The sequence below is a fragment of the Antechinus flavipes genome, chromosome 2 (genome assembly GCF_016432865.1).
Source record: "Antechinus flavipes isolate AdamAnt ecotype Samford, QLD, Australia chromosome 2, AdamAnt_v2, whole genome shotgun sequence".
Lineage (NCBI taxonomy): Eukaryota > Metazoa > Chordata > Mammalia > Dasyuromorphia > Dasyuridae > Antechinus > Antechinus flavipes.
In genome coordinates this window covers 315,637,919-315,651,837 of record NC_067399.1, presented here as the reverse complement: position 1 = coordinate 315,651,837, position 13,919 = coordinate 315,637,919, and the positions used below count along the sequence as shown (strand labels likewise).

Genomic DNA, 13,919 nt, shown 5'->3' with positions numbered 1-13,919 from the left:
TAAGTGACTTGCCCAGGGACACATAGCTAATAAGTGACACAGCCAAATTTGAACTCGGGAAGAGCACTCTATTTTGCCACCATATACTGAAAAAAAAAGAAAGGTAACTATAGAAAAAATCATCCTTACAGCTTTAAAAAAAACCACATTCCTTAATTTGTTTGTTGAATTGCATTGAACATCTAGGCCCCTTCTCCCCTTGCTATCCTCAGCAGTAACCTTTCCCTTATGAAACTCTGGTGAACAAAATTCACATTAGTTATGTCCCAATAACCCCCTACACAGCTGAGTCTTACTCTCAGCTCTACCACTGACTTACTTCCTTAGACTTCAGTTTCCCCATTAGAAACATGATGAAATTTGGATTAGTGAACGTTTTCTAAATTTCTTTCCTGTTTTAGAATTCTTTAATGTATAAAGATAAACATAACTGAAAAATACCCATTGGTGTTATACTTACCACTGTAGTACCAGCAATTGGGAAACATTACCTAGAGAATGAATGAATGAAAAACATTTATTAATCACTGACCAAGTAGATTTGTCATTCAAAGCTCTTCATAACTCTGCTCCCTCTTCTACTTTTCAGTCTTCTTACACCTTATTCTCCACCCCTCCACCCCTCCACCTCCCACGAACTCTGAGATTTATTGACACTAGGCTCCTTGCTATTCCTCAAACAAAACAGTTCATCTCCCAACTGTGGACATTTTTACTGGCTGTTCCTGATGTTTGGAATTCTTTCCCTCTTCATTTCCTGGCTTCCTTCAAGTCCCAGCTAAAATCCCACCTTATAGAAAAAACCTGGAGAAGGATATTGCAAACTTTACCACTATCTTTGCGGAAAGTCCCATGGATAGTCTTAAGGTGCTATGATCCAAAGGATCAGGAAAACTAAGATACCCACAAATGATTGAAATAACAACAACAAACAAGAAGCCTTTCTTAATGTCTGATTCCTTCTATTGATTATCTCCAATTTATTCTGTTTGTGTTTTTGCTTGTACATAGTTTTTTGCATGTTGTCTCCTCCATTAATTAGACTGAGAGCTCCTTCAAATCAAGAACTGTTTTTTGCCTTTCTCTGTATCCCCAGCAATTAATACATTATGTGACATATATTAGGTGCTTAATAAGTGCTTGTGGACTGACTGCCATAGAGATGCAAAACAGCCCCAGTCATTAAGTAGTTTACATTTTAATGGGAGAAACTACTTATAATGGAAGTGATGACTGGGGAAGGCAATTATGGTCAGAGAAATCACAAAGATGATGATTGGAACAACTGAGCAGCCCACTTATATAATCCTTTCTAGGATCGATGATGACAAAGTTGATTTGATTACGTTTCTTACAGCAAATAGACGTTGAATTTGACGTCAGAGGATTTGTTTTTGAGATCCAGCTTCACTATTCATTATCTGTCTGAGTTTATCACATATCATTGAGCCTCAGGTTCTTCATCTGTGAAATTAAAGATTTGGACTAAATGACTTCTGTGGCCCTTTACAACTCTAAATAAATGAAATATATCTTTAAAAATACATATGCACACACACAAAATATGTTTAGGAACATTCATATTGCTTATATGTGTGCAAAGTATTTTTCTGACTGCTGTCAGACTGCTGCTTCATTTACCTAGTCCAAAGTCACCTAAAAGAAGCACCCAAAAAATATTCCTCAAAAACAGTTTAAGTAAATGTTTATAATTATCCCGCCTCTTTTCTCTTTATGGAAAGAAATAACCCAATCTGGGCCAGCTGCACTAATTTATTAAAAGCAATCTTACATGAATTAAAAAAAAAAGAAAACTTTGATTAATGACACATTTATATATCACTTTCAGGTGCTTCTCTGAGTAATTTCGAATATTGATAAGGAAGAACTGGCAGGGCTGCTGGGAGAAGCATAGGTAGAGAAATTGGCAAGAGTCCTATCTATGCTTTGCATCTAGTAAATGCCTAATAAATGTCTGCTGAATGTCACTGAATACAAGGAAGAAGTGAAGCTGAATGCGGCCCAGGCTGATCCTGTAACCAAGAATATTTTCTGTGTCAGGAGAGGGGAAAATATGCCGCCTGTTTGTCAGCTGCTTAAAGGAGGGAGAGGGGAAGAAGAAGGAGGGGTGGGGGAACAACTATGTCAAAGGGATAAAAGAAAGACTGGTTAATACATCCAGACCGGCTGCTGAATGGATCAGAGCAAAGCGAAAGGTCACATGGTTACAAAAAAGGAAGGAAAAAAAAAAAAACCTCCCTACAACAACTGCCCTCTAGCTATGGTTAACTTTAATTAACTGCAGTATTATAATTCACTTCCAGCTCAGGTTCCACCCTCCCTCACTCCCCTGCACTTTCCTGAGTCAGATCAAACCATCTTCCTCCTTGGAATATTTTGTTTTCTTTTTATTTTTAAATTATGCCAATAACAGGAAAAAAAACAATAAAGTTCTTGAGGGGCCTTTAGTTATTGTTCCCGTTTACTATAGACTGGCACAAAAGCATGGCTTTTAGGAATGCTTTGCAGATTGCAGAGCTCACACTGAAAAGACCGGTTACACAGTAACCGTAGATCTTTGCTTCCCACTAAACATATTTGATATACATATGTGAAGCCTGTCTATTTCAGCTAATATGCGTGGCTAAAAACTTCATAACCAGTCAGTAATTGCAATTCACGGTGGGTAAACCATACCCATATTATTGGGCTTCCCTTTGTAGCGGATTTGTAGCACTTTTACATATAAGCATATTTTTATGAGAGGGGTCATCTTCCAAGGTTATCAGGTCAAATGGGCTTTTTTTTTTTTTAAATTAATGAACTTTAAAGAAAAAACAGTTCAGATCTTAGTTAAAAGGTGCAATTGATAATCAAGCCAATGGGTTTTCAGAATTAATTGTGTGCTATGCACTGTCACTCCAAGTTAATTATTTCAAAGAATGAAAATAGATTTTGTGACTCATAAGCGACAATAAAACACTTGGCATCAAATAAAAATGCAAGGACATAATCTCACAATACTCACATACACACGTCTACTTCTATTGGTGGAAGAGATGAGAAAGAGACTTAATGAAAAAGAAATCAAATTATAATGCAGGAGCTACAGTGCCCTGTTCTGATGTATAAGGGGCATGCATAGTCATCAAGCTCTGTGTTCAAAATTGTCATCCTTTCCAGTAAAAAGGTTAAGGGGAACAGAAACTAAAAGTGAGCCTTCAGGCCAACTCAGTTCCTTCCCTAAAGCATCTGGAAGGCCCACAGAATTCTGCCCCAGGAAGATTTCCCTCCCCCCACCCCCTTAACTCAAGGCTCTATTTATTCCAATTGACTGGGCTGGGGATACTTTGGTGCTCCCTACTTCCCCCTCCCCCCATCCCCAGGAATGAGGAGTGAGGAAAGGAGTGCTGAGTGATGCATTTCAGATACTATCTCAGGGCTTTATTTTGCTTCTTAGCAGTTGTTTTCTACTCTCCTTCCTAGGAAAAGTAGAAAGTTTCAAACTAGATTTGCCTTTTTTAGGCTGGAGCTCAAAGGGAGATGAATCCCAGGCTATACTGTTTTAGCAACTCCGGTCTCCTAAAAAGTCCCCCTCCTCCACTCCTAACTAGCACCAAGAAACTGTCACTAAAAAGTTAATCAGTGAATAATCACATTTGTTCACAGCCCAGAGCAAAGGATCTCACTGGATTTGATTAGTGACCTTTCTCCATTTGAAGTGCTCTCCAACTCCCCCCCTACCCCCTCCATCCCACTTCCTGGTCAGTTAAGTTTTCCACCTTAAGAAATGCTTATCACAGCAAGAGAACAAAAGTTTAATAAATAAGGAGAAAACTGCTCCTTCCTATCAAGGAACAAACTGAATCAGCTGGAAGCTGCCAAGAGCCCCCTCCCCCCCCCTTGGATTTAGCACAATTACATGCTTCTCAGTAGTCTGCATTCCTTCTTTCCCCTCTCCCCATTCTTTGTCAATTCTCAGCTCTGAAACCCTTTTGTTTTTAAAAGCAGTGTATAAATTAGCTCCAATCCTACCTCCTGACACATCAAAAGTTAGACCCACCCTAATTGTCCCAGATTTGTTAGAGCTCCCCAGTTCTAGACAGCTCTTGTAATCTACTAATGGTGATGATGATGATGGTGGTGGTGATGATGATGATGATAATCATCAATCACAACCACAGGTTGAGAAATCCCTACAGCTCCAGTGACAAGGCCAGTTGCAACTGGAGAGCATCAGGATAAAACAAAGTGGAGAAATCAGTAAACAGAAAATGCTTAGTCAGCAATTGCTACCGCAGCATTAAAAGGTGAAATGTAAATAGGCAGGGTGCCAAGATGTAGATAAGTTTAGATAACACCAGCACAGCTTTTCGTAGATGCCACAATTAAGGACTTCTCAAAGGCAGACATGTTTTTGTTGCATACTTTGGAGGCTTTTAAATAACGGAGGGAGGGGGCAGCCCTTGTTTTGGAGCAGTCGCCTTAGCACTGAGAAAAATAAACTTGCTACTCAGGAAGTATTAATATCAATTGAATTTATTACAAGTTACTAAGCTCCAAGGCACATTACAGTGTTCTGTTAACTACAGAAATGTATAAAGGACAAACAGAGCATGTTTTCCATGTACAGCATTTTGCTCTACTGCTCAAAAGCATCCGTGCATCAATAAAGCAAAAACAAAAACACATGAAGATTAAAAACGTTCAGATCAATAGAAACAAACTGAAACAGTTTTTTTTCCCCCCTTACAAACTTGCAACAAAAAACACCCTCCCCCAGCCCCACTCCCGACTCCCCCTCCCTCACTGTTTTGCAAACAAAACAAAACAAAACAAAATTAAGTGAAGACTAAACACTCAGGGCTTGGTAAAACAGAAGCTGATCACCATTTTTGTAGCAATTTTTTTTTTTTGTAGGCATCAACACTGGCCTTGGCAAGAAGGAAAAGGTGTTTTTTTCTTTTTTTCTTTTTTTTTAATATCTTCTTTTTTCCTTTTAGAGAAGTGCATAACATTTACAAAAATACACAACAGCAGCAGGTAATTGCTAAGGGTTACTAAATCTTGTACCTAGGCAAACACACTGCCACCAAATAAATGAGAAAACAAGTATTGTGTAAGTAACCAAACAATATTATATTCTGTTTAACAAAAACCAGCTCTATCCTTCAAATGAAGAAGAGTTACATACCTTTGTTTCAAAATATAGAAACATACGACGAAAATAATGTCTATACATAAGACTAACTTTTTGCAGTTTTGTTATATTCACAATTCTACATCTTCGTGGTAGGGGAAGGAAGGGTTGTAGACTGGGAGGGGGTGGGAGGGATCTGGTTTGGAGAAGAGTGAGGGGTAAGATTGAGGCCAAAGGGGGATTTTGCTGGGTTTTAAGGGTCTCTCTCTTTTTTCACTTTAACGTCTCCAGCTAGGATAGTCGCGATTTCCCCCTGCATGAAAGCCCAAGGTACGTTAGAACCGACTAAGGGGCATTTCTCGCCACTGGGGCAGTACACCTCGCCGGTAGCCCCCTGGGCCTTAATGCTCTCCCTAGAACAGGGGAAACAAAACTTGTGGCTGGGCACGGAAGGGCACTGAACAAAATGTGTGTCCTCCAAACGTTCGTGGCAAATGGTACAGCAGAGGGGGCCGCTGTTGGCCATGGGGGAATCAGGAATGTTTTGGGGGTGAACTTGGTCCATGCCCGGGTGGGCACTGGGTGGTGGGGGTGCCACTTGTAAGTTTATATCCCCATTGCGAGATGCCAAGCGGCGTTGGGCTGGCACCGAGGCCGGTGACACGGGGCTGCTGCTGTTCCTTCGAGTGGCCGTAGTGGAATGCACTGAGCTGCCGTCCTTGGGCGAGTGAGCATTACCCAGCGTGTCGGCCACAGACATGAGGGCCGCCATGGGGGACTGGCCGTTCTGGGGGGCTGATTCGGGTGGGGTGGTCCGGTTGGAGAGGGGCCCCAAGGGCGGGGGCGGGGGCGGCGGGGGCCCCCCGGCTCCGTGCACTGCCCCGAACCCTCCGGCCGACATGGTGAGCTTCAGGGCCTCGCTTTGGCTGGCCATCCACTGCTGGCGCTGCTGCTCCTCGCTCAGCTTCAGCGCCCCCTCGGCCGAGTCCGGTGGCTCCGGGGATGCTTTCCTCTTACGCAATCCAGCCGTTCCCCCACGGCTGGAAGCGCTGGCAGGAGGAAGCACCCCAACGACTCCCCCGGTCCCCCCGGTGCCTCGAGGATGAGTTACCAGGGCGGTGGGCAGCATGGGACAGCTGGCGTCCAGGTAAGGTTGGGGAAGCATGTCTGCCCCGGGGACTCCCTCCTTGAAGAAGCGCACGGACTCGGGCAGCAGGTCCCCCAGCAGCCGCCAGTCCCCCGAGCCATGTTTCTTTTCGTACTCCAGGTACTTGAAACCTGAAGATAGGCCGCGACCGAAGTCCTTCATGCAGTCCTGATACATCTGTTTGGCCACCCCAGATGCGCTGGAGAACACGTTGCCCGAACCTGTGGGATATTCAATAAAGAGCTTGAGTTCGTAGTCCAGCCCCGGCTTGGAGACCGCGTCGAAAGCAAAGACGCGGCCCAGCAGCGAGTGGTCCTTCTTGAAGCGAACCTCATAAGGAGTGCAACCGGCCAAAGTCAGCAAGGTCTCCCGTACCATCTTGGGTTTGCTGGCCCAGTCTTCCGCTCGGTTGCGGAGGCTCTCGCTCAGTTCTGCCAGGGCCTCTGCGTTGCGCTGCTTCTCTTTTAACTCCCGTTCCTGGTCCGTACTGGACACAGAGCCAGGCCGCTTGCCTCCACCGCAGGCCTCCGAGGATGAAGAAGAGGTCGAGGACGACGAAGATGAAGAAGAAGTCGAGGAGCCGGTGGCCACGGTAGTCCCCCCGAGGCAGGAGGGACCCCCGCCTCCGCCCACGCCGGAGCCCTGCGGGGGAGGGCGGTTGCCGAGCCCGTGGGGAGGCGGAGGGGGTAACACGGCTGCTCCCGGCCCATTGAGCAGCGTCTGAGGAAGCAAGTTGGGGGGCACGTTCAGGGGACCCCCGCCACCTCCGCCACTCCCACTCCCGGGGGGTAGCCCTGTCACTAGCCCCCCATGTGCCCCGCGGCGGGAGGATGAGGAGTTGGGGCTTTGGCGGTTCAGCTCCGGGGGCCCGTCCTCAGGGGAAGGTTTGGGGAAGCCATTGGGACCGCCCAACCCATTGGGGAGCCGGGTGGCGTGGCCGCTGCCCCCGCTGCCCCCCAGGCTTCCCGGGGGCGGAGGGTACTCAAAGCGGCTTCGCTGTTCAACTGCTGCGGCCGCAGCGGCGGCTGCAGCGGCTGCTGCGCTCAGACCGTAACGTTCTAGGCCTGACGGCGCGGCCAAGACGGCGGCTTTTGTAGAGCCGTCAACGTGGTTGAGCTGCTGCTGCTGTTGCTGCTGTTGCTGCTGCTGCGCCGCCTCCTTAGCGGAAAGGGCCACGGTTTTGACCCCGACCGGTGGTGGCGGCCCGGGGGATCTGCCGTCTTGGAAGCAGCCGTGAGCTCGCTTCAGCTGTCTGGCGGTCTCGATCACGAACTCGATGCGGTCTGCACCCTCATAGTTAACACAGCCTCGACATACTGGCTCCGTGAAGTCCCAAATCATGGCCCAGGGCATGCGGGGCAGGTCGCACAGGTAACACGACTGTCTCCGAGAGGAAGCCACCTGCGCCGAGGACATGATGCCGGCCCGGGGGAGGGAGGGGGAGGGGGGAAGGGCAGATTGGTCCCTACCCGCCCAGGCTGTTGTTGCTCTTTCTCCTCCGGGGAGGGCTGGCGGGCGGGGGAAGGAGAAGAGGAGGAAAGGGGAAAAGATTCTGCCTCCTGCCACTCGCTGCCGCTGCGCCTCTCGGCGGTTGTTCCACCACCTGGGTGGCAGAGTAGCTGCCTCCTAGCCTCCGCCTCCTATTGCAGCTTTCTGGTAGGGGAGGGGAAATCTGTCGACTTCTTCCTGGTGTTGTTGCCCCTGGGACAAGGGTGCTGGGAACGGAGGGGGGGGGGGTGGGGTAGGGTAAGAACGTAGTGCCCCGCGGTTACTGTCACTGCTGCCTTTTCCTCCCTAGGGTTTCTGCCCTCTTCCCTGGGCTGGGGGGCAGAGAGGCGTAAAGGCTACCGTACTCTACCCTCGGTTTGTATCCGTTCTCGCTTGCTTCCGCTGCTTCTCCGGAGGGAAAAGGAACAAGAGGAACGGGAAGAGTATGAGGAAGGGAAGAGAGAGGGCAACAGGAGAAAGGGTTTTAGGGAAGCCACTGGCAACCGTCCTGGCCCTTCTGCAGCACTGGATGTTCCGCCTGGTGGCTGTAAGATTTTGCACACGCTGAGCCGCCGCCGCCGCTTCCCGGACGCACACCAGATAGATGAAAGGAGCAGCCTGGGGCTCAGCAATCCCCGGCCCCGTTCCCGGCTGCCGCGGCTGCCGTAGCTCACGTAGGGTGCATGGCTCTCCGTCGATTCGCTTCTTGTCACATCCCGTTCGGAATTGGAATGTGGGGATTGTGATTGTTACTCTACGTTCCAGAGGCGCGTCTCGCGCTCCCGCTCGGGCTGCAGCTCGCGCTGTCCCCGGCTCTGCCGCGCGGGATGCCGCCCGGGCGGAGCGGTGACGTCACCGCCATGCTCTGCACCAGTCCCCCCCCCTCCCCTTTACACTTCCTCTGTCTGTAGAGCCCACTTGTTGCATAGAGAATGCGCATGCTCGGCATGCAGCCCAGATTCCTCTCAGCCTTTCCCCTCCTCCCCCTTGTCCCCGCCCTCCCCGGACTCTGTGTGTACAACAGCTGAAGCAATGCAAGTTAATGCTGGAAATCAAGTGAAGAAATACCCAGGGCTATGTTTGGAAATTAAACAGAAGATGATCTTTCTCTCCCCTCCCTTCCCCAGCCGATGCCCAGCTTTCCAGTGTGAAAATGCATTCAGGAAACATGCATCATCTCCCCTCCCTGTGAGTTCAAATGTCTCATTTCAGAATTTTAGCTGTAAATTTCATAAGAGACATTACCTATCACATTTAGAGTTTTCTAACAGGGATCAAACCATTTTCCGTGCGGGTATTTTATATAATTTTCCACTGCTAATGCCACAATGCACAGCAACAACAAAATTAGCTATTTAGTAATCTCATCTTGTGTTTCCTATTTTATGGTTTCCAATCTTGATCAAGGGACCGTAGGAATTGGAGTTTCAGTGAATGATGGTAGTGGAGGCAGACTGAGCGATCCCATTTTTTCACTTCTGGCACAAAGTGGCTCAGCAGATGCTGAGTTGTGAAACCAGGGGTCTGTGTAACCTGTGCTCTTTGTAATGCTGAATGGTGCTGGAGAGGCCAAACAGGTGAGTAATTTATGTGTTTGCTAATGGAAAGGGAAACAGGATTCCCTCCATTTAATAACAATAATACATTGCATTTTTTAGAACTGAAGCTCATTTCTTAGTTACCGATAGGAAAAACACAGCCATTCTTCCTCCTTCCTTAGAATTGCTTAGGACATTTGTCTTATAGCAGAACATTTTGCTCAAATTAGCCTATGTTAATGTATTTATGAAGTTCTTGCCAAATCATGGATGGGGGAAGGGACTTCTCTTGAAAATACACTACTGAAACGAACAAGAAAATATTTTTTTGGTAGGAATTCATTAGCAGATATGGCAATCTCTTCCTGCCTTCCTCCCACCACCACCACCACTCTCCTCCATACCACTCTCAAGAATACTCAAGAACCTCAGCCTTATTGCACCACCCTAGGGCTTCAACTCCTAGGGGAAAGATTTTATAAGGGAAGGAGCAGTAGGGGCAAAGATGGCTCTGGGGACCCCTGTCTTTTATTCCCTCTGCAGTCTGTTTTTGCAAAACAATGAAATTGCTGTCCACTCCCCAACAATAATAAACTTTCACTGCCAGGCCTGCCTTGGATCATGGCAATTATTTTTCTACAAAGGGCTTGCAAACAGAGTATTGCATCACTCACACATACTTCAACCATTGCGATGTAACTGGTTACCCCAGGGTGAGTCAAAATATATGAGGGTGTGTGAAGGGGGAGGATTGTATGACATTCCCATGAACCTGGAGGACATTAGCTCTGGCTCACTTGTTTAATCCACTTCTGTATCTTAATATGTTTTCAGCCCATCCTTTTATTTAGCTAAAATGCTGGAAAATGACAATTTAATTTTTCTTTGCCAAGATTTTTTTTTGTGTGAAGCTCATTTCATGTCACAATGATGTTGGCTATGTGCATGAAGGTCTGTGTCTATGTAATAACTTTGGGGACATATATGTACTTGTATATGTAGATATAGTCATATCATATATGCATTGTTAAAAGGTGGAGATAAGTCATACTTCCCGTGGTAGTCTCATAATATTTTAATTTAAAAAACGGGTTTTTTTTTCCTCTAGATTAAGCACCCCTCCCTAGGAATTACTACCATTCATCATTCCTGCACCTTAATTGTCTGAGGCTGCCTCAGTTTGGCGGGGGGGGGGGGGGAGAGGGGGAGGGGGTTGGGGGGGAAAAGGAGGGGGGAACGTAACATCAGGCGGTTAGGAACATATAATTTTCATAGGAACAAAAAAGTAGGAACACCTCCTGCTTAAGGAATGAGAAGGAGTGGATCCCAGAGCTTAAAGAGCAGTAATGCACCTTATTAACAAAATTAGTCTCCGGGAATACCAAGTGAAGTGCCATTCGAATCTTAGGGCACCCCTCACTCGAGCTGACTGTGGACCGCATCAGAAGCTTAATTTCAAACACTTTTGAATTTACAGTCTCCACTCGCTTCTCCAACCTATTTACTCAACTAGTGAGTTGTTTCGGCTAGGGAGAAAGCTGAGGGCGCAATAATTGAGATCTCTGCGGACCGGACATACGTGGGGCTCTTGGGAGAACTCGCTCAACTAAACCACTATGCTTTGGACCCAGAATCAAGGCAAAAGGTTTCCCCCGGAGCTGGGGGAGGGGCCGGGGATAGGGGTGGAGATTGGTTTTTGGAGGAGGAAACGGACTAATGTTTGGTGTAGAGCAATAAACCTTCTGAAAAGCTCTTTCTCAACCCGATTGTCCACACGTCCAGCTAGCTCCCCAGCCTCCTTTCCCGATTTTGGACACACTGGATTCTGTCATCTCTTCCTGTCTCCACTCCACTGCAGAAGCGGTGTTCTCCTGCTGACTTATCCGAGCCACTGCTTTATCCGACTAGCACCAATAAAAATACATTTTTTTTAAAGGGCGCTTTCTTTCTTTCTCTCCTTCTGAACCTCCCGTCACCCTTGAGCTATTCACTCGGCTGAGAGCTCCTTCGAGAAAGGCCTTTTTTGGAAACACTCACCCCTCTGTAAACGAGGCCGACTAGACTACTCACAAGGGCCGCCTTTATAGTGGGTGTAAATAATAAGCACCTTAGATAGGATCAGGCCTCGCAGATCCCTCCCAGGCTGTGTCAGCTCCTAGTGGCCCGGCAAATGAATACAGAAGCCTGTACATCCCTAGACATATAGGTTGGGGGAGGGGAGGGAAAGGCTGGGGATTAAACACGTGTGAAATCAGCAACTGGGACGAGACCGAACCGTGATTACTTTTACTAACTGGACAAGTTGTGGGGCGGAAGTGTGTTTGCTTTTCTGTAATGATTAATCCAGGTTGTTTTTTTTTTGTTTTTTTTTTTTTAAACTTCGGCCAGGGCCGAGGTTACGCAAGAGCCACTCGAGCGTGAAATCCCAGCAATAACACGGGCTCGCAGCAGGATCTGCGATCTGAGAACCAGGAAGAGAGGAACCTCTGCCTCCGAAATCTGCCAAACCAGGCTGCGTGCTAGCTGAGCGGGGGCTCTCGGGGGGTAAAGGCGGCTGGAAGGAGAAAATGAAATCTTGATGATGGCGCTGGCCGTGCAGCTGCAAGAGAAGATCAAATCTCTGACTACATTCTTCCGGGGGGGTGGGGGGCGCAGAGGAGGGCGAAAGAAAGGGGGCGTCGCGTCGAGTTCCTGCCTCCCGGTCCTCCTTTCCTAGCTTCTTCTCCTTGCCACTTTGCCAGGGCATCGGGGGAGTCCAGAGCTGTCCTCAGCAAAAGCTAGCGTGTTTATTTAGATCTGAAAATAAAAGAAATCCTGGAATGAGCCTTACGGGCTGGGGGGGAGGGGGGCGGTGAGGGAGGAGCAGGGAGAAAAGGGAAGCACTAGACAATGACACTATTCAGACGCTTGGTTGAGTTAAAACAAATACACTAGGAGAGGGGCCAGTGGCGAGGGGGGGGGAGGGGGGAAAGGGGGGGAGGGCAGGAAGGGGGAAGGAGACGAGGAGAGAGAGAGAGAGCTGGGATAGTGAGATGGGGAGGGGGGAAAAGACAACCCTGGGGGCGGCTTTTGAAGAAGGGAGAGGTGGAGGGGTATAGGCTGGGCGGCAATCGATGCGCGTGCCTTCTGGGTTTGAACCCTGAATCGCAACCGAGAGCTCTGGGGAGGAGAGAAGGGTAGCGAAGATTGAAGGACTCCCCAAACTACCCGGGAGCTAAATGAGCTCCGGGCACAGCTTCTCTGTGGCGGGGGATTTCCGGGGTCACTGTGTCAGAGGCCCTTCTCTTTCTATCTCGGGCCAAGAGAATTGCTTCAAATTGGGAAGCCCAGGCGTTCCTCGCCCTGCGTTCTCTTCAGCCCCTTTTACTTAAACAGTCTCGAAGCAGCAGCTAGTGCTGCAATCCAGGTAGGTGCATCAAATCTTCAGTCGGCCCTGCCTGTCGGGGTGACTTGGAAACGGAGAATCTGTCCCTAGATAACACGCGCGGGTCTCCCTTACCAAAGCCCCAAGGGTGGCAAAAAAGCATCAGTTATTTTGGTCAGACCAGGGCTACCAGGGGGTGACGTCAGGGAACTTGACGGCATGGGGGCGGTGGGAGGTTGGGGGAAGGGAAGGTGGAGCTGAGATTTAGGATCTCCATTATTTTAAATTAACACCATGCAAATTAGATCCAAAGTGGGGGTCTAATCACCTACTATTTTTGAGTCGTTAACCACACTCGGATGGCTGGCTCTAGGCAAAACAGTGGAGCAATAATTTCACATTTATATTGCGCATTAAGGTTTGCAAAGAGCATCCCTTTGGAACCTAGCACCAGCCGACATATTCTTCCCTCAGGCGGAGCGTTCAGAAGAATTTGTTCACACTGAAGTGTTAGGGACTTTTTGTGTTACACTACTCTACTCACTTTTTGCATCTTAAAAGGGGACCCCCTGAGCGAGGAAGATATTTAGCAAAGGAATGAATCGTAATGATGGAATTTCAGAGAGGGGAGGGGGGAAGAGGAGGACCCTTATTTTGGGGAGGAGCACCAGAATCATGCTGCCAGTCCCTGGCCACCTCTGCCCAACCTTTTTTTTAACTTGAACTTACCCGCTGATTTTGAAGGACAGGAGGAAATAAATCTCGAGTCGAGCTGGAAATTGTGAAAAATAATGATTAATGAGAATGGGAAGGAAAATTGGCTTCCGGCTTCCCTTCCAGCCCAGATAATCACTTAACTACACTATCCATTCTTCCCTGCAGATTCCCCTTAACTTTAAGACCAGTGAGCAGCACCAATTCTCCATTCAAGGCTAGAGTGACTTTAGTGCAATTGGAATATTTACCCAGGAGTTGGAGAACTTGAACCTGTCCAGTATCTTTTGCAGTTCCTACTATGTTCTTGAGCTTGATCGCCAGACTTTATCACTCCCCTTTCTTTCCCTCCCCTTAACAATAAGATTACCTTGTGAAGTTCTTTCTAGATCTAAATCCTGAGACAAGGATCCTTATCTGGTGCTCTTTTAGATTTACTTTTCTTCCCTACTAAATCCCCTAGCCAAAAAAAAAAAAAAAAAAAAAAAGGCAGAATAGTTCTGGGATCTATTTTATGTTTGTTTCTTG

At 47.6% G+C, this 13,919-nt stretch overlaps 1 protein-coding gene and 1 long non-coding RNA gene across 2 annotated transcripts; one reads left to right on the top strand and one right to left on the bottom strand.

The window, feature by feature from the left end:
- Window positions 1-4,521: 4,521 nt before the first annotated feature.
- IRF2BPL (interferon regulatory factor 2 binding protein like) lies at window positions 4,522-9,138 on the bottom strand. Its single transcript, XM_051977530.1, has one exon. It carries the CDS (start codon window positions 7,701-7,703, stop codon window positions 5,394-5,396), a length of 2,310 nt encoding a protein of 769 aa, XP_051833490.1. The 5' UTR covers window positions 7,704-9,138; the 3' UTR covers window positions 4,522-5,393.
- A 1,377-nt stretch (window positions 9,139-10,515) lies between these two features.
- LOC127549469 (uncharacterized) lies at window positions 10,516-11,248 on the top strand. Its single transcript, XR_007950621.1, has 2 exons — window positions 10,516-10,958; window positions 11,096-11,248. It is a non-coding gene; the product is annotated as an uncharacterized LOC127549469 (long non-coding RNA).
- The last annotated feature ends 2,671 nt before the right edge of the window (window positions 11,249-13,919 follow it).

Bases quoted from the DNA above. Each gene is read 5' to 3' on its own strand.
- IRF2BPL (XM_051977530.1), bottom strand. From the start codon at position 7,703: ATGTCCTCGGCGCAGGTGGCTTCCTCTCGGAGACAGTCGTGTTACCTG.